This window comes from Neoarius graeffei, chromosome 12 (genome assembly GCF_027579695.1).
Source record: "Neoarius graeffei isolate fNeoGra1 chromosome 12, fNeoGra1.pri, whole genome shotgun sequence".
Classification (NCBI taxonomy): Eukaryota; Metazoa; Chordata; class Actinopteri; order Siluriformes; family Ariidae; genus Neoarius; species Neoarius graeffei.
This window is the reverse complement of record NC_083580.1, coordinates 79,429,737-79,455,110: the sequence shown is the minus strand read 5'-3', so window position 1 is coordinate 79,455,110 and position 25,374 is coordinate 79,429,737. Positions and strand designations below refer to the sequence as shown.

Here is a 25,374-nt window from a genome sequence, read left to right as displayed (position 1 = left end):
AAGTGAACTTTACAGCTGCTGAGTTACAGAAGCTGATGAACACAGCTTGCCTGGGGTTTTAAGGAAACCTCAACACATCTGAAACAGCATCACAGCTCGGGTACAAAAAATATGGTTTGTTTGGGGAAGCTTCATTAGCAGAGGCGTGATTTAACATTTCAACCAAGAAGGTGTGGGTTCACTGGTTCTGTAAAAGTAACCCAGAATTCTTAATAATAATTGGCTTATCATTCTGAGCACCTAATTTTAAGACCTATCCTTACAGAATGTAAATTGTTCAACTCACACTTCATGGCTCAATTTAGCAAAGAAGAACTTTTTAACAGTTATACCACAAAATCGAGTCGTAGATGAGCTGATAGCTGACGAGGCGCATAGCACTGAGATTGAGTGGAATAACTGTTTTATTCTATCCACATTCACTGGATTTTGAGAAATGGAGCATTTTTTTTTTTTTTTTGTAAATTCAATAAATAAAAACTTTATATAAAATGTCCAACAAAATCATTTCTGCTTAGAATGTAAACAAACCAGTGAAATGACAGGAGCAATTTGTGAAAAATTCAATAATAATAATAATAATAATAATAATAATAATAATAATAATTCTTGGGGGCGGGCATTCTAACCATGAAATACTTTCATTCCATGTTTTGTTTCTCTTTTTTTGTATTTTTGGGGGTTTTGTTTTCGAGTAGAGTTTTTATTTTGTCCTCGGTTGGTTCAGCAACACGATCCGCCATTTTGTTTTTCTCTACTCACAGTAAATAAGCTGATATCCTAGTAGTAGAGCAGCCAATCAAAGCACACAATTGTTCAAATCCAGTGAATGCGCAGAGAATAAAACAAATTATTCGGATGCCCGCCCATAAAATAGCACTTGATCCAGCACTAATTAACAATTATTCGCTGAAGGTGACGTGAATATCGGTGAATAATAATCGAGATGAAGTTGAGGTTATTATTCAACCGTATTCACTGAACCTGAGGCGGATAGTTGTTTTAGTATCAATACGCAGGTGATTCTTTTTTTTTAAATCATATTAAAAGAATAATTTATTTCAATCTTCAAAAGTGGCATGCAAATGTAATAATGGCACGGCGCAGATTTGCATCACTCATCTACGCCGAGTCACATCAAATACTTTGTTTTGAAATAAAACTAAATCACAATTCCACCTTCCCTTTGAATAGTTTTAGACCAAACTTCATAGCATCTTCAGTGCCTTTAGGAACGGCATTTTCTTTCATCATTTGTAATTCTTCCTCACTTACAGTGACGACGTGATCGGCTGCCATTTTGCTGAGTCACTCGAGGTGATTTTCAAGAAATAGTCCAAATCTCTCGACCAATCAGCATACATGATTTTCCATAATCACCTCCGTATTTATACTCCGGACTGACATTAGCCTGCAACTGTATTTTGTCCCATTAGCTTCAGAAAGGGAGACATTTAGGCAAAAATGCTGTATCTGCTGTAGTGAGATGAAGCAGATGCACCCCAACATAGTAAAAGCCTTATGATCATTTAATGTAGCTTTGAGATATTAACAAAGAGGCTATGAATTTGTAATGCATGGGCATGATGTAGCATAATAAAACAATACCCATGCTTTCATTAATTCATAAAAGAAAATGTGCCCATGGTTTAAAAGACAAGCTGACTGTCCATGCACTCATCTGCTCCGGTTACGCAACGCTGCTAAACTCAGCACGGGTTAAAACAGACTCTAAAACAGGTAGAAAGACAAAAAGAAAGACACTGAACACATAAAACACTGATAGAATGAGAATTATACAATGCTAGTATATCATGCAACTAATATGGGTTAGAATGCTAATTTGTAAAAGTGTGTTTTTAGTGTTGATTTAAAAATTACAATATCTGATGTCTAGTTGGAGGCTGTTTCATAACCATAACCTCAATATAGCCATGCCACAGGCACGGTCACCCTTAGACTGTCAAACAGCCAATAGTAACTGCCCTGAAGACCTCAGAAAGCTGGGGGCAAGAGCTTTAAAAGCGTTAAGAGCTTTAAAAACAGAATAAAACTCATTTCTGAGTGGCACGATGCCACAGCCGCCTGTAGCCAGAGAGCAAAATTGGCTATGCTGTCTGAATGGGAAGGACATACTGTTTCTCCCCTGTCAATTACAGGGCCACTGGCCAATCATGGTTGTCTGTGAGGTCACGTATGTAGAAGAGGGTAGATAGCACTTTCGGTGGTTAGCGTTTCTGTTATTCTGTCCTGTGATGCAAAAAGTGCAGTTGAAAAGATGCAGTCTTTTCACGTTAGCCTTCAACAGTGTTGTAGTCAAGTCACTAAACCTCAAGTCCGAGTTCAGTCTCGAGTCCCCAGTGTTCAAGTCCGAGTTCAGTCTCGAGTCCCCAGTGTTCAAGTCCGAGTCGAGTCCGAGAACAAGACTCCAATGGCACCATGTGACGGTGGCTGTTGCTGCCTTTATGTGAAAGCGTCTCTGCTACTGTGTTGGACTAACGTTCCTGCTCGACTGCCCCATTTTAGTTAATAGACTACAGATAAAAGGCTTGTTCATCACTCAGCAAGCCCCGCCCACTATCAACAGGACAAATAACATGAGAGAGGGTTAACACTAGCTAGTTCATTGCTCAGCAAGCCCCGCCCACTATCAACAGAGCAATGAACATAGCGTGTCACTTCCTTCTCTGGGTGGAGTCTTGCCAAATGACAATTGAAGTTCGAGGTTGTCCCCGTTGTCTCTTCGATAGTTCTTCTACGTATGGAACACATAGCAGTGCATTTTTTCCCACTGCACGAGAAGTCTGTATAAGCAAAGCAGACAATCCTAGCGGCGTCTCTCCAGGCATTTTAGCGCCGTTAATGTTAGTTTGTTCCTGAACATGACATATGAACAGGTGAATGTGCATTCTCTTGCACAAACTTAGTATAAAAATGAATGTAGATATAAATATAAATATCTTATGCCAAATTATTATGGCATGTTACAAAAAATGAAGAAAAAATCCGAGTCCTCATTTCTAATTTATGGATCTGAATGCAGTTAATGCACGAGTCCGAGTCCAAGTCATCAGTGCTCAAGTCCAAGTCAAGTCACAAGTTGGATTCGAGTACTACAAGCCTGGCCTTCAACCTCCCTGGTTCTTCTTCTTCTTACCACAGCTGGCAAGGGGCCATAGGGACACCACTGATGATATTTTAACAGTCCATCATTGGTGTGTTAAGGGCATTTAAACTTGGTGGAGCCCATCCCTCTCCAAGCTTAATCAATGGACAATTTAGGCTACATCCACACGACAACGGCAACGAGATGTTATTTAAAAATATATCGCGTCCAAATGGGCAACGATCAGTAAAATATCAGGTCCATATGGCAACGCAACGCTTGCTGAAAATGATGCAATACACATGCCACACCTCTAGGGGCGCTGTAAGACGGTCCCTTCGGAGACACCAGAACAATAGAAGAAGTAAGGACGCATGCGCATAAACTATTATGCGCGAGACTTCATATTAGCCACAAAGTCAGGAAAATCTGTTCGTAAAATTACATTATAATGACCAAATACAATGAAAAGTATTTTTCCAGTCTCACCTGTGAAAGGTAATCCCATGTGATCTCGTTTGGACGGCAAACCTGTTGGTACAGTTAAACGCAGCTAATCTTTATTCTCCGCTTTGACCTATCCAATATGGCGGCGAGGATGACGTATGATTCTACGCGGAAGGCGGCGTCTTTAATGGTCCGGAATAAATTGAATGCTACACGTTGATGGATTAATTTGTTGTTTCTCACCTGTGAAAGGTAATCCCATGTGATCTCGTTTGGATGGTAAACCTGTTGGTACAGTTAAACGCAGCACATGAATCTTTATTCTCCACTTTGACCTATCCAATATGGCGGCGAGGATGACGTATGATTCTACGCGGAAGGCGGCGTCTTTAATGGTCCGGAATAAATTGAATGCTACACGTTGATGGATTAATTTGTTCTTCTATGCCCTTTTTGAGGAATGTATTGTAGGACTTAAACCAGCATCTGAAGAGGTGAGATCGCTCCTTTTTTTCCCTATTTTTGCTGGCGGGATTGACTCTGCCCTAAGGGCAGAGTCTCTCTCTCTCTCTCTCTCTCTCTCTCTCTCTCACTTTGCACCATTACACAATAAATATTCACAGTGAAAATATTTTGTAAGCGCGTTTCATGAACCAAGTTATAGGATTTGTTGACAACTCGCATCGAGTTCGTTACACTTCTACCCGGCGTGAAGCACTCACAGTCATGTGGTTGTGACGTCATCATAAACAAATCCGTTCTACTCATCCAGACGACTTCACAACGGCAACGTTGCCAGATCTTTCCACTCTGGAACCCGTTCTCAAAAAGATTGCATTTTGGGCATCCAAAACGCCGGTGCCATGTGGACGCCAGGCCTAAACGATAAGCAATTGTATCGGAGTCACCTGAATCCGTTGCCGTGTGGACAGGGCCTTAGAATAGACAGCCTAACTGAAGTTAGGGGAAGCCATGGCCTAATGGTTACAGAAGCAGCTTTGGGATCAAAAGGTTGCCAGTTCAATTCCCTGAACCAGCAGGAATGGCTGAAATGCCCTTGAGCAAGGCACCAATCCCCCAACTGCTCTGGATAAGAGCCTGTAATGTAATGTAACTGCATGTCTTTGGACTGTGGAGGAAACCCATACAGACATGGGGAGAACATGCAAACTCCACACAGAAAGGCTCCTCGTAAGCCACTGGGCTCAAGCCCAGGACCTTCTTGCTGTGAGGTGACACTACTAACCACTACACAACCATGCCACCACCTCCCTGGTTGGTAGCAATCATATGATGGGGAGAGCTGGTTGGTGGGTGGGAATTGGTAGGTGACCAAAATGGGTGGGACTGGATCCTGTAAGTACAAAGACACCAGAAGTGAAGTGATATGTTCTCTGAAAAGCATCTATAGCTTTCTCCAAGTCCTGAAAAGGTGTGATCCTGAAATGTCCTGATCCATAATAATCCTTTGCATGGAAAAATATTCATGAAATCCTGTTCTGTCCAGCGATCACATGGCCTGTGAACTTGTGATGAAAAGCACAAGCAAAGCTCTGCAAATATCTGTCTCTGCATTCAACCCAAGACTCACGACCCCCCTCCTTCCTCTCATTCTGCATGACCACACAGCATTCACAGCTTCTCTCAACCTGTTTAGCATACCAATGAAACTTCACCCTCGTTCGACCCCCATGTTGATCTCCCTTTCATTTCTTCTGCTCTTCGGCCTTTCTCCAGTATCTCCATCACCGATTCCTTGTTTCAGTGCCATGACTGATGTTCATGTTTTGTTTTAATTTCCATGCGCTTGAATTTTATTTTAATCTTTCTTGTCTCCACCTCTTTCCTCTCACTGGTGTGTTTCCCTGATTGTGTCCACGTGTTCCGAGCTCATCTGAGGTCTTGTTGATTTTACGCACTTGCATCCATCAATCCTTGCATCCACTTTATTCATGATTAGAAAATGTGAGAAAATCCTGCTTTCACAAATGAAGCACAAGAAAGATGTCATAAATATTTCTGTACGGTTATAAATCAACCGGATAACAAAAATCCACTGGGAGTTGAAGCAAAATCTCTCTGTGAGACTCTTTAATCCATCGTTAAATACAAGAAACAATGAAATCTACTCCAACTATTCCCATTACGCCGTGCTGCATTATTCTCTACAGCTACAATTTGTCCTCTTAATGACGAAGCAGTGGCCTGCTAAGGATTATGAACACAAATACATTTACAAAACAAATTAGCATTAGACCAGCTACTTACAATTAATCTCACCTCAAGAGAGTCGAATGCGGGTGAAGATTTGATTCAGCAGGAAGCGTTAGTAGTGAAATGTTTTTTGAAGTCAGACATTTGTGTCTGATTTGAAGGTTTCTGTATGCAAACGTTTCCATGCAGTGAAGAAAAATGTGAGTAAGATTGCTTACATTTGCATGTTCACTGACCACATGACTGGGTTAAGAAAAACCAGGAGCAGATCATGATTTTTGTGTTGCAGGATGACGTTAATCATGACTTTAGCTTCAGTAGGTTTCAGTGAAATTTCCAGTTTTTCTCAAAAACCACACAAAAGACTTAAAACTAGCTCAAAAATATTCAGCCATTGGAAAAGGAAGAGACTTTTTTTCGTCTCTTTCTCACCCTCTGAGTGGAGAAACGAGGACACTGTGGTGTGCACACATTTCTAATGTACAGATTAGTGTTGTAGTACCTGAGTCCGTTCCCAAGACTACTTTTTCAAAGGACTCGGAAGACCCCATTTTTACTTGGTCTTGTCTCGGTCTCAGACATGGAGGACTCGGGATTTTATTTCAAGACCAAAAAGTCAAAGTCCTTCCCATGCCAGGACCTGGTCTTCCCAGGAAGTCTCCTGTCCCAGTACTAACCAGGTCCTTAAGGTGCATTGGGCAGTGCCGATCTCTGCTCCTATAGCCCTTGGCCTCTTGCGTATACAGCTAGGGTTACAGTGGGGGTCAGGTCCTCTGGTAACTGCAAGAGTTTGACTCCCCACTCACATCTGTATTGCAGCGTACCTTGCCAGATGGCAATAGGTACCATTTTTATGATGGCCTTTGGTATGACCCAACCACGAGTAGAACTCATGATCTCTCGATCAAGAGGCAGACACACTAACCACTAGGCCAGCTCACAGTTAGAGTCAAGACCACAACTGTGGGGATTTCACTAAATTGCCTATGCACTGTCTGATTTATTTGTTAACATCATTACTGTGATTGGATGTAAAATTCCCTGCTTCAAAACTATCCAATAACGTGACTCATTGCTAATTTGAAATCTTCTTCCTGTTAACGACAGTCACCCCTTCCCCACCCCCTTCACACCCACTGGTCTGATCCTGATCTTGACCCGGTCTCGCCCTGCCTCAGTCTTGGCCTTGACTTGATCTCAACCCCTTAAATTATTGGTCTTGGTCATGGCTTGGTCTCAGTTTAGGTAGTCTTGACTACAACAGCCATTATCTGCTCCATAATCCCCCTTTTCCATCATCCAATGTTTCAATGTGTATTACAACAGAAATGGTTCTGTACATCATAGACACAACGTCTGCACTTAAATGCTTTGCCTTTGTTTGTGAACATTTATTCAATTTCATTTGCTATATTGCCAGATCTGGGAGGTTGTGGAGTATTTTTAAACTAGCGCAGATCTGGCTTTAAAAAGTGACCCTTCCACTCATATTATTAAATATTATGATTATTATTTAATTAATTAGTTATTATTTATCACATCAAACAATTTATTTAAATGCTCCTTCTACCCGAGAATGATAAATACTTGGAATAATTTACCTATATCTACAAATCCTGAGACTCTTGATAAATTTAAGGCCACTGCCACAAGTATTCATATGTCGATATCTCACATTTTATATATCTCATATTTTATGTTTCATTTAATATTATTGAATTATTATTCTAGTCTATTTGAATCAAATGTTGCTTGATTATTTATAATTATATGTGTGTGTATACTTATTAAAGATGAACTCCTCCTTTTTGCTGCTCTTCCAGTGAAAATGTAGTTTATAACATGAGCATGGGGCAGTGTGAGTCCTGTCCCACTGGGCTTCTAGTTATTCGTGCTTGTTGCAGTTCTCATTTTGGCCACTAGGTGCAATAATAACTCTGTGGAGCTAATTAAGTGTGCTGCACGTAAAAAGCCAGGAAAAGCAACTGAACATGAGTGTGTATCTGCCAAATAGCAATTTTTTTTTTTCCATCTGGGACTTAAAAGAGGTAATTGTTGTTTCAGCGGAATTTAAAATGCGTCGAGTTGAGAATTTTGCTTTTATAAGTTGTAAGGTCTACAAACTAAGCTTGGAACATAAACTCTAGCATAATATAAAGTAGTTTGGGGGACAGTGTGGACTGTAGAAATGACGAAATAGTAAAAAGTAAAACAAGAGCTTCCTCTGAGAAAGACTGCCTGCCCTCATCATACTGAGTGTGAGTAGGAGTTTTGTGTCTCTAACTCTGGGAAATAACATTTCAAGCTCAAGTGTACCACGCTGAATCTGTCAGAGAGCGGCAAATCAACTGACCTTTATCCGAGTATACTTCATTCCCCTACCTCTGCTTCGCTCCACTTCGCTCCGGTCACTACAAACACGAACCAAAACACACAGGGTACGCTGCCTGTACGCTCGGTTCACAAAGTCAGCATCTAACAATATTTGTCAGTTTATATTCCTCAAACGAGAGTCAGTTTAAAAACATAGGTCCAGCAATCGAGCTGGATGAATTTAGGATCTGTATTCTTAATTAAAATCTTCTCGTGGACTGTAATTGAATTGAAAGTTACAAAAAAAGTGTTTGTTATTCCACTAGGGGACAAAAGAACAATAAACCTTATTTCATTAGCAAGCTGAAAATGTGATGCTGTAGCGATGTCTCTTTCCAAAATAACTCGTTCAGGGGGTTCACGGTAACAGGGGTGAATACTTACTGTATGCACTTATAACTTTTGGTATTATTTGTAAATCATTTTGCAAACTTTTCTGATTCAAGACAAATCAGTGCAGATGTGAACGGGTAGGAAATTGTAATAATTTGCACAGAAAGTGAACTCTCCTGTCACAGAGACTCATCTGGTGCATGCATACCATACACACTGGAGATTAAAGTACATCGTTACTTCAGTGTAAATTATTACAGCTGCTTTTACAGCTCTAACTACAAACACCCTACTCAGGTTAAAGCTAGACTGCCTTTCAGATTTTTCAAGTGTAGGTCATAAAAAGAATTTTCCCCGACACCCAATTATTTTTGTTTAGTGACCAAAAGCTACTGAATTCGAATCACAGACTTCAAATTTTATTAGTTTTTTTTTTTAAATAGAACAATTAATGAATTTAAGGCCACATGGCCCTAAATTCGCTGCTATTATTTCCTGCTTCACCATGACCCAATTCAAGATACTATGTCATGCATCACATGGTGGGCTTTCCCCGTTCATGCAAGACATTGTGGGATACAAATTTGAAACAGGAGAGAAAAATGGAGGACGTGAGTGTGCGAATGAAACATGAAAGACCGACTACAGTAACGGAAAGCGAGAAGAAAAGACGTTATGTTATATACGAAGGAAAGGAAACGCAGGACCAAACTAATAAATATCGGCGGTCAGCGAGCACCTCGGTGTGATCAGCTGTTCGTTTAGCGACAGAATGATGGAACTGTCAGTGCACGCTCAAAGGGAAACCTGTAGATGGCAGTAATGCAACTCTGTGGATGCCAGCTGCTGTAAAACCCAAAAGAAGAAGGTAAACCTGCGCATGCGCACACGGACTTCCTCTGTCTGCTTGACTGCACCAATCGAGCGATTTCATGCACATTATTTGCTTTAATCCCCTCAAATTAAATAACTTCCCAGCCACAGAATGGCCTGATATTTTGTGAGATATTACAGAAATAAACAGATATCACAATCACCACATTTCAGACGGAACTAAATTTCACTGATTTTATGAAATCGAAAGGCCGTCTAGCCTTTCAAAATGATAGGTACTTTGGTGTTTTTTAAGTGTATGTGGTACGAAATGGCAGGAATACAAGAGTACCTAATGCTACGACTTATAACTTGTATCTCTGTAATGTTTGCAACAATCTTGTTTTCAATCAGATATGCATGTACAGACTGATGCTGATTATTAGCTCATCTGGCCAACAGGTGATGAGTTTATACCATCATGTGTTGTCTGTCATCTGTCTGGCATCATCTACATTTCATGAAAATCGCTCCTCTCTCAATTCTTCACCGATTTTTATTCTTTTTGGCAGGAAGGTAGGTCTGCCTGGGGCGCACACAGCTGCTATATATAGCTTGTATATAGTGTATATAGCTTGCAACATTTATTGAGCAAGGTGGCCCACTTTAGATCGTTCCTTCTGGACTAGACGGGGCCGGAGTGAGCTACGCCGTCATTGACGGTCTCATTTTTCTACAACAGTATAATTCTTACTTAAATTACACCCTGGTAAAATAGTGCTGTTCTATAAACCTGGTCATTTTCATACAACTTCCTGTGTACTTTAAAAACAAGTATTTGACACGTAATACTCCACATTTTCCAATTTTATTAAATACTAATTAAACAAGGTGTCTGATATAATGAAATTTTGCATTTGTAAAAACATGAGAAGCTTGTAAAAACCTTAAACCTGACAAGTTTAATTACTTACATGCTTTACAGACAACTGCGTCGATTAACCCTCATCCTACCATGCTATTTTACACCTTAATCTTACCATGTGGGGTCCGTTTGGACCCCAATACTTTTCTTTAAAATTAAAGCTTATAAAGACAAAATCACCAGATAAGTTTTGTTCAGAACATCTTGAATTAATAACAGCAATACACTAAAGGGCCCAAGGCATAAAGAACACACTTAACCTTCATCCTACCAGCCAATTTTACATACACAAACTACCAGGCGGGGTCCGTATGGACCCCAGGAGGGAATACCTTGAAATCAATGCAGTAAGAACCAATTCAATGCAGCAAACAGACATAACTTTATTGAAGAACAAAATCCACTATGGCTGAATATCAACGATGTATTATAAATGCAATAACATTGCAATAATATTGCAATAACTAGCATACATGTAGCAAATTATAGCGCCACAAAAAAAATTGGCATTATATACATGATTTTTGCAGCTCATGCAGCTGTAAAACATTCTGGATTACAACTTAGGTCTTTTCTTACAGAATTTAAAACAAAAAAGTAATTGTAAAATAATTTAGGGCTTTTGTTTTGCAGCCTGTGCTTATTGTAGCAGTGGGGTCCACACGGACCCCAAGAAGGAATGCCTTGGTAGTTTCATTATGGAACATAAAAGAAATAAAAGAAGTTAACTTTCAGTGTGCTATTCAATTATAAAATGAAAGACAGATAAACTTTACTCTGGGGTCCGGTTGGACCCCAGTAACAAATTAATTATACCTTGAATGAATGAATGAATGAATGAATTTATTTATTTCGAACATGTATAAAAATGTATGTAACTATTTGTACATACAAAAGAAAGAAAATGAAAAAAGTGACAAAAAAAAGAATAAATAAAATACATAAAGAGCTAATACATTACAATACACCGCACATTGTTCGAAAAAGGAGTGGGAAGAAGTACAATACTTTTTTTAATTTCCCACCCCTTTTTAACTACCCCGAAATCCAAACTACATTAATACACCTATAAAAATATATACCATATATACACTTCATGATTATCCATATAAATATATAATTACAAAAATAAATATATACTACATACCATATCCATATACCTATATACATACATACACACACATATATATATATATATATATATATATATATATATATATATATATATATATATATATATATATATATATATGTGTGTGTATATATACCTTCACAATGCAAAAAGCTGATCTTCCGGTGCTTTAGTGTTTTAATTAAGACATAAATTCTGACAAATTCATAAAACGGTGAGGCAGTATGTCACATATTTTTAAAATGGCAAACAAACATATAGGTGCGGGGTCCAGATGGACCCCACTTGGTAGGATGAAGGTTAAATTAACTCAGCAAAATGTTGTCCGTTTTGTGTGCATTCGCATTAATGAATTTGCAATTCAGAACATTTCTACTTAAAACTGTAAAATCCAGTTTGGCATCTGTGTAAACAGATTAATTTAGCGCCTGCAACTTTATTTACTGCAGATTGAAAGTCATTTTGGGAAGTGATTGTGTGTGTAAAAGAATGTCTGGAGAGCATGTGTTAAATCTGTGGAAGCCTCTTGAAGAAAAAATTACAGCGTTTTATTAATTTTAGATGTTTTTACCAAAAGTATACAGTCGCTTCGCATGTGAAAAATAAATAATGAGGAAAATTTTGCTTGAAGGATCGTTCAATAATAATATTGCCATGAAGTTGGATTTATATTGGAAAGACATGAAGAGTATGCAAACAGAAAACCTTTTGTTTTCACACCCTGTCTAAAGATCACGCACTCTCTTATTACGTGTCTGCGTTCTCCTTTTTTAACAGCTGTTAATCTGTGTGATGTGTAATGAGAAAATATGCAGATGCATTTCCTCTTCAGGGAGTCTCCGGGATCCAAATTGGCTGTGGCTATCAGGGACAATTAGCACATTGCAAAAGCTTCATTTACATATAGATTCCCTTCGTACTCGGTACGTGTTGCCTTTTATCCAACTGCGTATGCAGTTTGGTACTTTGGATCTTAGTTTCTCAGAGCTAAGGTACTGAAGTAAAATTTTAGACTTGGTTCCATTCCAAGGTGATGGTCATTTTATTGTTGAACCAACAACCTTTTGCAACAGTAAGATGAATATCATGTTCAAGGCCTCGCTTTGAGGGCTTTCGTATTGTTTCATTGGTTTATTTTTTCTTCATCGATGCAACAGCCTCATCAGCTCGCGCAACACACCTGTCTCTGTGTAGTCATTACGTTGAGCAACAAAGCACCTCGGCAGCCATCGCCCACTAACCACATGTAATAATGACCCAGATGGTGGTCACTATAGCTGAGGTTGCTCTGTAATTACAACCGAAATACAAAAAGAAAGAAACATCCACTCACTCTTTTTCCCCTCCATTCTGGCCTTGGATGACCCATGACCCGCAATCTGCCAGGGATAACCGGACCGCTTGGCTCTAAAAGCACACCTGTCCGTCCATGCAGCCTTTGCTTGTCTGACCGAAGACCTTGATATCCCGCCATGTAATAAAACGCAGGCCCTGGCTGGCTTCCTCTTCCGAGGTCCTTCATTCGAGAGCTGTTTTAATGTCTTCTGCAGCTCGTGCTGGCTCTGCCGTGGTGTATGAATCGAGGTCCTTGTTTAGCATCCGGAGATTGGGAACACCAAAAGCAGCCCATGTTAGTGATTCCACCCCAGGAATTCCCAGTGAAGCCATGGCATTTGAATAACGTGGGCTCACATTAACCAGCAGCACTCTGCTCCTCGCCCACGGTCACAATCTGAAGGGCTTTGTTGTGTTTCAAGATGCAAGAGATGCAAGAATGAGTCACTGAGTAATCGTACCAATTAAATCCTTGTAACATTGTGGAAGGGCAAAGATTGGACCATGAGATTATTTATTTGTGCTAGCGCAAAATGTTACTCTCACTGAGGATCTTTCTACTTTATTATTATTTTTTTATTATTATTATTATCATCCTAACGCTTTTTAGGGATGCTATTTCTCCCTCTATTCAGTTTTCAACCAAATTTCACATGAAGAATCCCTCTGCACTGAATTATGTTGTTATGACTTTTGGTGCTGATCTGGATCACTGATCCGGAATGATCCATGAAAAACGGGATTGTTTTCAATCACTTATAACTCTGACAATTTTCATGATTTTTTTCAATCAGTTTTTTTTTTTTATTGTGTTCAGGGCAGCGGGGTGCAATTTTTCCTCACTAAGCATCATTCTCTATCTCTTACCATTCTGGATCTATAGGGTTCGGTGACCAGACGTTCCGATTTGTAAGAGCTAGTGCAAATTACTGTGACCTTAGTCACAGTCTCTATCTAGTTCTTCTTCTTCTTCTTCTTCTTCTTCTTCTTATTATTATTATTATTATTATTATTATTATTATTATTAATTTGCACTAGCAGCGCTGGTGCAAATTGTTACTCTCACTCAGGATCTTTCTACTTTCTGCTTCTTCTTCTTCTGATTCTCCTAATGTTTTCTAATGCTATTTCTCTTTCAGTTTTCAACCAATCATTACCAAATTTCACATGAACAATACCTCTGCACTGAATTAAGTTGCTATGACTTTTGGTACTGATCTGGATCACTGATCTGGAAATAATCCATGGAAAACAGGATTTTTTTTCAATCACTTATAACTGATAATTTTCATGATTTTTTTCAGTCAGTTTTTTTTTTTTTTTGTTCAGAGTGACAGGACACAACTTGTCCTTGACCTTCAACAGACAAAGGTCAGCTAGTGCAAATTACTGTGACTTTAGTCACAGCCTCTGTCTAGTTTGTTGCTGTTGTTGTTGTTTTCAAATTTACACCATGCTCACCAAACGAGAAGAGAAAAAACAAAAAGCAGAAAGAACTTTTGATCATTAAAAACTTGAAAACATCTTTCCCTATGCCTGCTGTTACCGCAAAAGAACTTTAAGATACTAAATATACCCAGGAAGAAAGACCTTCACAAACTAGGAAAAAAAAAAAGCAAAGCATCTCTGGCCAATTTGTCCTTGTCACAGATTTCACACATTCAGACAGAGGACTGAATTGTTTTTGTTGAGAATTTCACCACCAGTCACTACTGGTATATTTTAGATTAGAAGATATTTGCACTATATTTGCAGTACAGTCAAAGGTGTTAGTCAGAAGATGTTCCGTAGCCTGGAGAGAAACATTACAACAATGCTGCACACTGCTGAGAGAAGCCAAGCTGTGAAAAAATTAATGATTACGAGAATTATTTGCCAGATTGAGTAGTCAGGGTGTGATTAAGAGCCTTTTAACATTGATCCACACCTACTCAGGGTGGGGGAGAAACAGAATCGATGCCTTTTGCAAGCCCAAAGACTAACCATGGATCTTGTCAAGGTGAATTAAAACTTTTTCATTGTGTTTGAAAATCATAAATACCGGCGCAGAGATAGCATTTACAATATACACTTATCGGCCACTTTAATAGGAACTTGTTGTTGTTGTTGTTGATGCTAAGATCCCTGTTCTTGGCTGCAGGACTGGAACCCAGCGTGTTCTTCTGTTTTCTGTTGCATGCTGAGATGCTTTTCTGCTCACCACAGTTGTAAAGAGTGATTATATGAGTCACTATATCCTTCACCACAGAACTGTCGCTCACTCACTCAGCTCGAAGGTGGGGTTTTTTTCCGCACCATTCTGTGTAAACTCTACAGACTGTTGTATGTGAAAACCCCAGGAAGGAGATCAGCAGTTTCTGAAATACTCAAACCAAAAATACTCATCTGGCTCAAACCAACACCCATACCACAGTGAAAGATTTGATGCGTTGTGCTGCTGTCGAGGGATTGGCTGATTAGAGAACTGCATCAGCAGGTGGATGCATGTACGGTATGGGTGTCTCTAATAAAGTGGCCAGTGAGTGTATATCATATAGAATAGTATGTCATGCGAGAGAGTAAAGCAGTCAACTCTGTATCTGTTGTTGTATTATATTGTTTTTGCCCTTGATAGCACAGTTATTGATACACTATTTTATTTCCAGGTCTTGTTCCTCGAGGCCTCGGGGTATTCAATTATTCATAGACTGATACCAAGCAATAAACATATCTCCTTTATGAGCAATGTGGCACGTAATACACATGACTCATCACCGATTTGTCTAATACGTATATACGGCACAGCTGCTGGCAAACAGAATATGAATAAAATCCTGTCGTGCGTGTCGTACAATCCGAAGGGTCATGTGGATGATGGATGCATGGGATGCGTTCAGAATTAAGAAGCATACATGCGACATTCGTTATACCTGCATGATTGACGAATCATTTTTTTTCCACAAATGATCACAATGATTCATGCCACGAATTCTCAACTCACAAGCCATTGATTGTGACTCGAGTGATGACGACTGGAACATAAATGACAGGTTTGTATTTCTGCTCTCCTGTTGTTTCACAAAGAAAAACTAATATGCTGGGATATATATCTGTTAGAAGTTTATTTAATATTTAGATTAAGAAAGGAGTCACCAGTGTAAAAGTCAGTAAGTTTTCCAACACGAGACTTATGAGGTCTGATGAGGTTTGAGGCTGATAATGAACTCGAGCGATGTAGCTGAGTTTGAGGAACTGTTCGTGAAAGGACGTTCAGGAGATGAATAAATTAATTCTACAAGCGGTAATGTTCAGTCTGAATACAGATGTGAGTATTTGGAGCACGAAACAAATACACGACCTGAAAATCAGCTCTTTTTTTAGGAAATGTATAAGAATGATATGAAGATTATTTTTTTACTGAAAGAGGAGAAGGAGTGGGGAAGATGAGGTTTTTGAGAAGAGTATCTTCCTCCTGATCGTCAGGTAGCTCTCCTCGAACGTTAAAGAAATTGCATTAATGTGTGTTTTATGTTTAATTTGCAGGGGAGTAAATAGCAGGCTGCTGTTGTTCATAGTTTGTCATTAAATCAGTTATTTTACACACCGTCTTTCTTGATGGGCTCGGCTGCTAACTGCTTCACGACAGAAAGGAACTTGGGCTCCTACGCTAGACCAGTTTTTTTGTTCTTTTAATACTGAGCACTTAAATTATTTCTCACTTGTAAGCCTTGGGCCACACACACACACACACACACACACACACACACACACACATAATCAAAGGCTTATAGTCATTAATGTGGCAGAGCTTCTTGGCGATTTGTGTGTGAATCTGCAGGTGTGTTGGTCAGGGCTCTTCATCATGAGGAAGGTTCTGAAAGGTTCTACACACAGAAGTGGAGATGAAAAACAATTTCATGTAGATCCTGTAACTTTCCAAAGAACCGTCGCAGAAAGTGTTTTCTTCGCAAACAGAGTTCAAATTAGAACCAGGTTTCTGTTTTCAGTTCCCAGAGATGGTGAAAGCTGGCATCCGTATCCATATCGGCACAATCAATCAATCAATCAATCAATCAATCAATAAAATACAGTGGTGCTTGAAAGTTTGTGAACCCTTTATAATTTTCTATATTTCTGCATAAATATGACCTAAAACATCATCAGATTTTCACACAAGTCCTAAAAGTAGATAAAGAGAACCCAGTTAAACAAATGAGACAAAAATATTATACTTGGTCATTTATTTATTGAGGGAAATGATCCAATATTACATATCTGTGAGTGGCAAAAGTATGCGAACCTTTGCTTTCAGTATCTGGTGTGACCCCCTTGTGCAGCAATAACTGCAACTAAACGTTTGCGGTAACTGTTGATCAGTCCTGCACACCGGCTTGGAGGAATTTTAGCCCGTTCCTCCGTACAGAACAGCTTCAACTCTGGGATGTTGGTGGGTTTCCTCACATGAACTGCTCGCTTCAGGTCCTTCCACAACATTTCCATTGGATTAAGGTCAGGACTTTGACTTGGCCATTCCAAAACATTAACTTTATTCTTCTTTAACCATTCTTTGGTAGAACGACTTGTGTGTTTTAGGGTCGTTGTCTTGCTGCATGACCCACGTTCTCTTGAGATTCAGTTCATGGACAGATGTCCTGACATTTTCCTTTAGAATTCGCTGGTATAATTCAGAATTCATTGTTCCATCAATGATGGCAAGCTGTCCTGGCCCAGATACAGCAAAACAGGCCCAAACCATGATACTACCACCACCATGTTTCACAGATGGGATAAGGTTCTTATGCTGGAATGCAGTTGTGGCAGCGGGGGCGTGGTCAAGCATCGGTCTGTGACCAGAGGGCAGAGTCAGGGAAGGTAAGTGGCAGAATCACTACACCTGATGTTAGTTAGCCTGTGTTTGTTTGTCTTCCCCAGTGACCACACCCTATGAGACAGCAGAGGAAGGGAGCTCTCTCCCCAACCAGACAACTTGTGTGTGTGCGTGTGTGTGTGGCTGGGAGAGCATAAAGTAGACACTGAAAAGTGCAAATAAAGAGGTTTTTTTGGAACTCAGTTCTGGCCTGCCGTACTTCTGTGCTCCACCCACCCGCCTAATTCCTACAGCAATGTTTTCCTTTCTCCAAACATAAAGCTTCTCATTTAAACCAAAAAGTTCTATTTTGGTCTCATCCGTCCACAAAACATTTTTCCAACAGCCTTCTGGCTTGTCCACGTGATCTTCAGCAAACTACAGACGAGCAGCAATGTTCTTTTTGGAGAGCAGTGGCTTTCTCCTTGCAACCCTGCCATGCACACCATTGTTGTTCAGTGTTCTCCTGATGGTGGACTCATGAACATTAACATTAGCCAATGTGAGAGAGGCCTTCAGTTGCTTAGAAGTTACCCTGGGGTCCTTTGTGACCTCGCCGACTATTACACGCCTTGCTCTTGGAGTGATCTTTGTTGGTCGACCACTCCTGGGGAGGGTAACAATGGTCTTGAATTTCCTCCATTTGTACACAATCTGTCTGACTGTGGATTGGTGGAGTCCAAACTCTTTAGAGATGGTTTTGTAACCTTTTCCAGCTTGATGAGCATCAACAACACTTTTTCTGAGGTCCTCAGAAATCTCCTTTGTTCGTGCCATGATACACTTCCACAAATGTGTTGTGAAGATCAGACTTTGATAGATCCCTGTTCTTTAAATAAAACAGGGTGTCCACTCACACCTGATTGTCATCCCATTGATTGAAAACACCTGACTCTAATTTCACCTTCAAATTAACTGCTAATCCTAGAGGTTCACATACTTTTGCCACTCACAGATATGTAATATTGGATCATTTTCCTCAATAAATAAATGACCAAGTATAATATTTTTGTTTCATTTGTTTAACTGGGTTCTCTTTATCTACTTTTAGGACTTGTGTGAAAATCTGATGATGTTTTAGGTCATATTTATGCAGAAATATAGAAAATTCTAAAGGGTTCACAAACTTTCAAGCACCACTGTAAATGTGGATCAGATATCGAAAAAATATTTATTGGATTTTGATATTGGATATCAGATATTGTGTATTTATAATGTTGGTTATTTTGTGAAATTGTGAAAGAGTTTAGCTGGGAAGTGATTCAGTTTCAATAATTTTTTTTTTCACCTTCATGATTTTTCAAGAAAACAATATGGGATGGGAATTGGTGTCAATATCAGTATCAGCTGATCCTCACAGTTTCAGTCATAAAAGAAAGTCGAATTGCGCCATTTCGAGTTTTTACAATTTTTACATTTTACAATTATTGATTCTGCTTCAAATAAATTGTACAATACATTTATTACAGCATCTACTACAATATAAGGACACAGAGAACCAAAACTGTAACATAAATCTCTACAGCCCACTCATGAGGAAATCGATGAATTGTTTTGATACATTTGCGGACTTTTTGTTTATGAAAGTGTCGATATAATAAAAAGAAAATCACATATTAGCTTGAAGATATGAAGTTTATCTTCTCATGTTGAAAAACTTGCATTTTTCATATGAAATACATCACGGATCTGAGTGACATATTTAAATAATATTGGCTGGCGTTGAGTGGCGTTGAGTGGTATCTATATACATTCAGCCAGCATGATACTGAACAAGTCGATTATTATTATTATTATTATTATTATTATTATTATTATTATTATTATTATTATTATACATTCCTTTTGGGTGTTCAATGCGTCTTTCTCTTTCAAAATTCTCTCAAAATCTTCTGTATTTTGTAATGAAGCAAACCTGGCAGCCATGTTTGTTTACAAATTGTCACAGTCACTCACTAGCGTGGAAGTTTTACATCTCTGACATGTGACGTCATGTTGTCTTGACAACCATGCAATATCATAAACTATATTCAACGCTCATTCTCCATTGGGTACAGTGATGTAATACACGTAGGATAAGTGATATGCTAACAATATTGCATGCTATCTAACCAAATGAATGAAACGGAATAGAACACGTTTTTATTCCATCAGAAAGCGTCCTGTATGTATAATAATTCCTGATATTTCACTCTGATGACATCACTCCCAGTGTTTTCCCGCTGACTAGACGTGCGTTGTCTGGTGAAGATGTATGGTGTATGGTGAAGTTTATCTTCTCGTATTGAAAATATTTTCACTCATGATATACAGTGGTGCTTAAAAGTTTGTGAACCCTTTAGAATTTTCTATATTTATGCATAAATATGACCTAAACCATTGTCAGATTTTCACACAAGTCCTAAAAGTAGATGAAGATAACCCAGTTAAACAAATGAGACAAAAATGTTATACTTGGTCATTTATTTATTGAGGAAAATGATCAAATATTACATATCTGTGAGTGGCAAAAGTATGTGAACCTTTGCTTTCAGTATCTGGTGTGACCCCCTTGTGCAGCAATAACTGCAACTAAACGTTCCCGGTAACTGTTGATCAGTCCTGCACACCAGCTTGGAGGAATTTTAGCCCATTCCTCCGTACAGAACAGCTTCAACTCTGGGATGTTGGTGGGTTTCCTCACATGAACTGCTCGCTTCAGGTCCTTCCACAACATTTCCATTGGATTAAGGTCAGGACTTTGACTTGGCCATTCCAAAACATTCACTTTATTCTTCTTTAACCATTCTTTGGTAGAATGACTTGTGTGCTTAGGGTCGTTGTCTTGCTGCATGACCTACGTTCTCTTGAGATTCAGTTCATGGACAGATGTCCTGACATTTTCCTTTAGAATTCGCTGGTATAATTCAGAATTCATTGTTCCATCAATGATGGCAAGCCGTCCTGGCCCAGATGCAGCAAAACAGGCCCAAACCATGATACTGCCATCACCATGTTTCACAGATGGGATAAGGTTCTTATGCTGGAATGCAGTGTTTTCCTTTCTCCAAACATAACGCTTCTCATTATCACCAAAAAGTTCTAGTTTGGTCTCATCTATCCACAAAATATCCAATAGGCTTCTGGCTTGTCCACATGATCCTTAGCAAACTGCAGATGAGCAGCAATGTTCTTTTTGGAGAGCAGTGGCTTTCTCCTTGCAACCCTGCCATGCACACCATTGTTGTTCAGTGTTCTCCTGATGGTGGACTCATGAACATTAACATTAGCCAATGTGAGAGAGGCCTTCAGTTGCTTAGAAGTTACCCTGGGGTCCTTTGTGACCTCGATGACTATTATACGCCTTGCTCTTGGAGTGATCTTTGTTGGTCGACCACTCCTGGGGAGGGTAACAATGGTCTTGAATTTCCTCCATTTGTACCCAATCTGTCTGACTGTGGATTGGTGGAGTCCAAACTCTTTAGAGATGGTTTTGTAACCTTTTCCAGCCTGATGAGCATCAACAACGCTTTTTCTGAGGTCCTCAGAAATCTCCTTTGTTCGTGCCATGATACACTTCCACAAACATGTGTTGTGAAGATCAGACTTTGATAGATCTCTGTTCTTTAAATAAAACAGGGTGCCCACTCACACCTGATTGTCATCCCATTGATTGAAAACACCTGACTCTAATTTCACCTTCAAATTAGCTGCTAATCCTAGAGGTTCACATACTTTTGCCACTCACAGATATGTAATATTAGATCATTTTCCTCAATAAATAAATGGCCAAGTATAATATTTTTGTCTCATTTGTTTAACTGGGTTCTCTTTATCTACTTTTAGGACTTGTGTGAAAATCTGATGATGTTTTAGGTCATATTTATGCAGAAATATAGAAAATTCTAAAGGGTTCACAAACTTTCAAGCACCACTGTATATTCACCACTCAAAGATAAACTTCACATCTTCACACCACTGTGTAACATCCTCTATATATATTTGGAGCATTTGTTGGTTTTATTGCTAATATTAATAATATTAATATTCCGTATGATTTCATAAAGTGATCCTGAAAAAGGTTATGGACTCCTGAAATGGATGGCGTTTGTGTAATTTTAGTTTATTGAGCCTCAGTCCCTCCTGTTCTCTACTTTTCCCTGCATTTAAAATAATGATCCGATTGTCCGCTCCTCAGACTGCACCATGATCCCTTAACTAAAAATGGATTTAGTAATAAAAAGAGAATTACGCCTTATGAATGAATGAACTTTTTGCCTGGCCAAAGAACCAAACCCTGTACTGGTGATTAACAGAAACCGGCGTGTTCATGTGTTCGCGTGTTGCCCCTGAGCTGATCGTGATTCACTTTGCTGCATCCATGAGGGTTGATCTTTACTATTTCAGCATCAACAACAACAACAAGGAAACACCCGCACACCTAATCGTTCATCACAGAGACAACAGGGCGCCATGGTAACGCTCCGGCGCTCCATCTTTCAAACCTTCAAACACAATGCAAGGACTCCAGGCATCAGGTTCCTCGGCTACTTTACATTCCGTGCACCTCGTCTCAAATTACGGCTTCTTTGTTTTCTTTTTTTCATTTTTTGGAGTACTTGCGCAAGCAAACTTATCATTCTAAATTAAATTGCGGGGATAAAACGATTACGCTCCCTAGTGGCTTTTTTTTTGTGTGGCGAAGCCTGTCTGGCGTTATCTCGAAAGTAGGCCTGGACTACATGGGGATGGGAAGGGAGGGAGGGAGGGAGGGAGGGAGGGAGGGAGTACTCCGGCGGTACGCAGCGTTCTGAAGGAGACAGCACTTTCTAAAAGAAATTTCTTATCACCTTGTTTACTACAGAGCTGAGTAAGGCCTCCAATAACTCCACCTCATACAAATAAGCGGAGAAAAAAGGAACGCCTTATGGAGATTGATGGCACATAAAGTTTTCTCTTATCTACTTTCAGGCTTACGATGGAGCAAGAGCACAAAATATTAGCTATGTTTTTTTTTTTTCTTGCAGAAATTCTTAACAGACCAGAGATTGCTGAGTGAATTTCATGAGCATTATTTGTGGATTTAAATATCCATTCTTAAAATGCATTGTGCTGAGCAGATCCAGATCAGGCTGGTTAATAATTTACTCGATGGATTTTTAGTCTGGCTTTAAGCAGTTGGTGTGAAAAGAATGTAAACTGGTTCAAGCCATGGACACGCTTACATTTAGATCCAGATAGTGTCGGTGCATGACTCCTCTATGGAATGGATAAATGTATAAAAATAATATAGCTGCAAGCAGTGATGATGGGGCCAAGCAAGATAGCGAGGCATAGTTGCCATGGAAACTCGATGTCATTTTGTCAAGGGCATGGCTCTATATGCTCTCAGCAAGTTTCATGTCAATTGACCAGAGGTTAGCCGAGGTACGAGTTCAGTTTGTTTGTTTGGCAGCTTCGCCACCAAATTTGATTGGCTGTAATGGATGAACGGTTCTGAAAATTAAAAAAAATCATCCGATAACTTTTGTGAGGCTTTATCTGAAGATCATTTGTGCCAAATTTGGTGCGGATTGGAATTGGACAAACTTTGTGGCCTGTGAAAATGTTTTAAACCTTTTGATAAAATCCAATATGGCAGATGGAGCAATTGTGTCGCCATGGAAACTCCCATCATCTCACCAGATGAAGATTTATTTTAAAGTGCTAGTCTTATGAAAATGACATCACCCCTGGAAATTATACCTTATAAAACTAGACATGTGAAATAGTTTACTGTCTAAATTGTATTTTAATACGAGACCGGGGACATGTTCTGTTCTGCCAGTAAAGTTTGGCTCTTTGAGTCCGCCATTACATGAATGTGTTCCTGGTAAGTTATTGTTAATTCAAAGGAAGTGATGTCATACGCGCAACACTTGAAAGTGTGTGGCATTTCTGGCTTCATCTGCTTTGCAAAATGTAGCACGTTTTTAATTAATTTTTTATTCCAAAACAAAATTAAAACCAAAGCATGCTTTCCTAAGAGGTGTGTTGTTAAGGGCTGTTCAAGTGTAGCTGATTTTTTTTTTTTTTAAAAGCAGCATTTCGATCATTACAGCCCAAAGTCGGCAAGACACTTACGGAATGAATGGGTTCGATTTGTACGGACAAAGAGAGGTAACTTCAAGCTGACAGGACAGTTTGGTGTTTGCTCCATACATTTTGAAAAAGATAAATTTGCGAGGTAGATTCAAATAGGGGGCGGCACGGTGGTGTAGTGGTTAGCGCTGTCGCCTCACAGCAAGAAGGTCCGGGTTCGAGCCCCGTGGTCGGCGAGGGCCTTTCTGTGTGGAGTTTGCATGTTCTCCCCGTGTCCGCGTGGGTTTCCTCCGGGTGCTCCGGTTTCCCCCACAGTCCAAAGACATGCAGGTTAGGTTAACTGGTGACTCTAAATTGAGCGTAGGTGTGAATGTGAGTGTGAATGGTTGTCTGTGTCTATGTGTCAGCCCTGTGATGACCTGGCGACTTGTCCAGGGTGTACCCCGCCTTTCACCCGTAGTCAGCTGGGATAGGCTCCAGCTTGCCTGTGACCCTGTAGAAGGATAAAGCGGCTACAGATAATGAGATGAGATGAGATTCAAATAGAAGAATTTGAGCAATGTCTGGTAGGCGGAGCTGTTCCTACGATCTGGAAACAAAAGTCAGAAGTGCTGTCCCAAAGAGCTCACCGCCGCACAGGAAGTGTTGAGTTTGTGTTTAGCCTGTTGCTTGAATTTATTACTTGTCTTTAGTCAGATCAATAACATTCTCAGGTAGTTTCTATGCAGCCAAATATAATACTTAGACAACAGACAATTACTGATCTAAAAGCAAATCAAAACACGCTCACTCTGAGTCACTTCTACGTCTTTGTTGTTGTAAAGTTGTGTAGAGAACTTTACAAAAGAAGGGAATGGTGCATATGACATCACACATGCAGCGCCGCTGATCAGTAAATCACTGCGATCTAATGTCGGACAAGATTTTAATGATTTTTGGAATAGAATTCAGACACAAACATTTTTTGAACCAATTTTTTCTTTATTGGTGAACTTTACAACTAATTTGAGCAGCTCACAGACAGAAACCCAGGGATTTTACGATGTCATTTTTGTAAGACTAGCACCTTCAGGCAAACGTATCACCAGTTCTTAGCCAAAACATATCTTTGACAGAATTCTTCAAAGTGGGGTCCTGAGTCCATGTCCCAAGTTTGGTTTTGATACATTAAAGCATTCCTGAGATATGACCACACTTCCTGTTTGGCAGCCTCACTGCTGATTTTGACTGGCTATCATGGATGAACTGGGCAAATTTTGTAAACACTGGACAAAATTTCTGAGCTGTGAAACTGTAGTGAACTCGGCTTGATCCGAGGAATCCAATGATGCCTCATTTTTTAAAATCAGGCAAACGTTTCAAATATTACGTGTAAACGCACCTCTGAGTTTGACCCATTGGTGGTGCTAAAGTGTCCGAGGCGCTGATATCAAACTTGGTGCAAAGAATCAGTGGACTGTCTGAAAGGAGTTTGCCAATTTTCAAAACATTGTACCACACGGTTCTTGGGGCAGCTGTAGACACCCCAGCCAGGAGAAGAAAAAGAAAAAGATGAATAAGAAACACAACGGGTGTTGACACAGCCTCTCTGCTCGGCCCCAAATAAAAGAAAAGCATAAATTGTGAATTCTATCATCAACATCTCCCGCAGTTCACCTTGACTTGCTTGAGGTTTTTTGATCCTATATTGAAATTCTTCACAGAAATCTGTCTCTGGCTCAGACTCGATAAAAAACATCAGTGTTATAGAACACAAAGGAAAGCAACCCGACATGGACAGATACAGAAAG

The 25,374-nt window shown here is 39.6% G+C and overlaps 1 protein-coding gene across 5 annotated transcripts in view; it reads right to left on the bottom strand.

The window, feature by feature from the left end:
- The window catches only part of sgcd (sarcoglycan, delta (dystrophin-associated glycoprotein)), a 410,547-nt gene that overhangs the window by 286,909 nt on the left and 98,264 nt on the right, over positions 1-25,374 (bottom strand). The window contains exon 1 of one of the 5 annotated variants that reach the window (XM_060936503.1): positions 12,677-12,908. The exons of the other annotated variants lie outside the window; for them this stretch is intronic. Within the exon in view, the coding sequence (XP_060792486.1) occupies positions 12,677-12,865 (189 nt within the window). The 5' untranslated portion in view covers positions 12,866-12,908. Of the gene's footprint in view, positions 1-12,676; positions 12,909-25,374 lie in introns of those variants that run through there. 5 annotated transcript variants of the gene reach the window in all.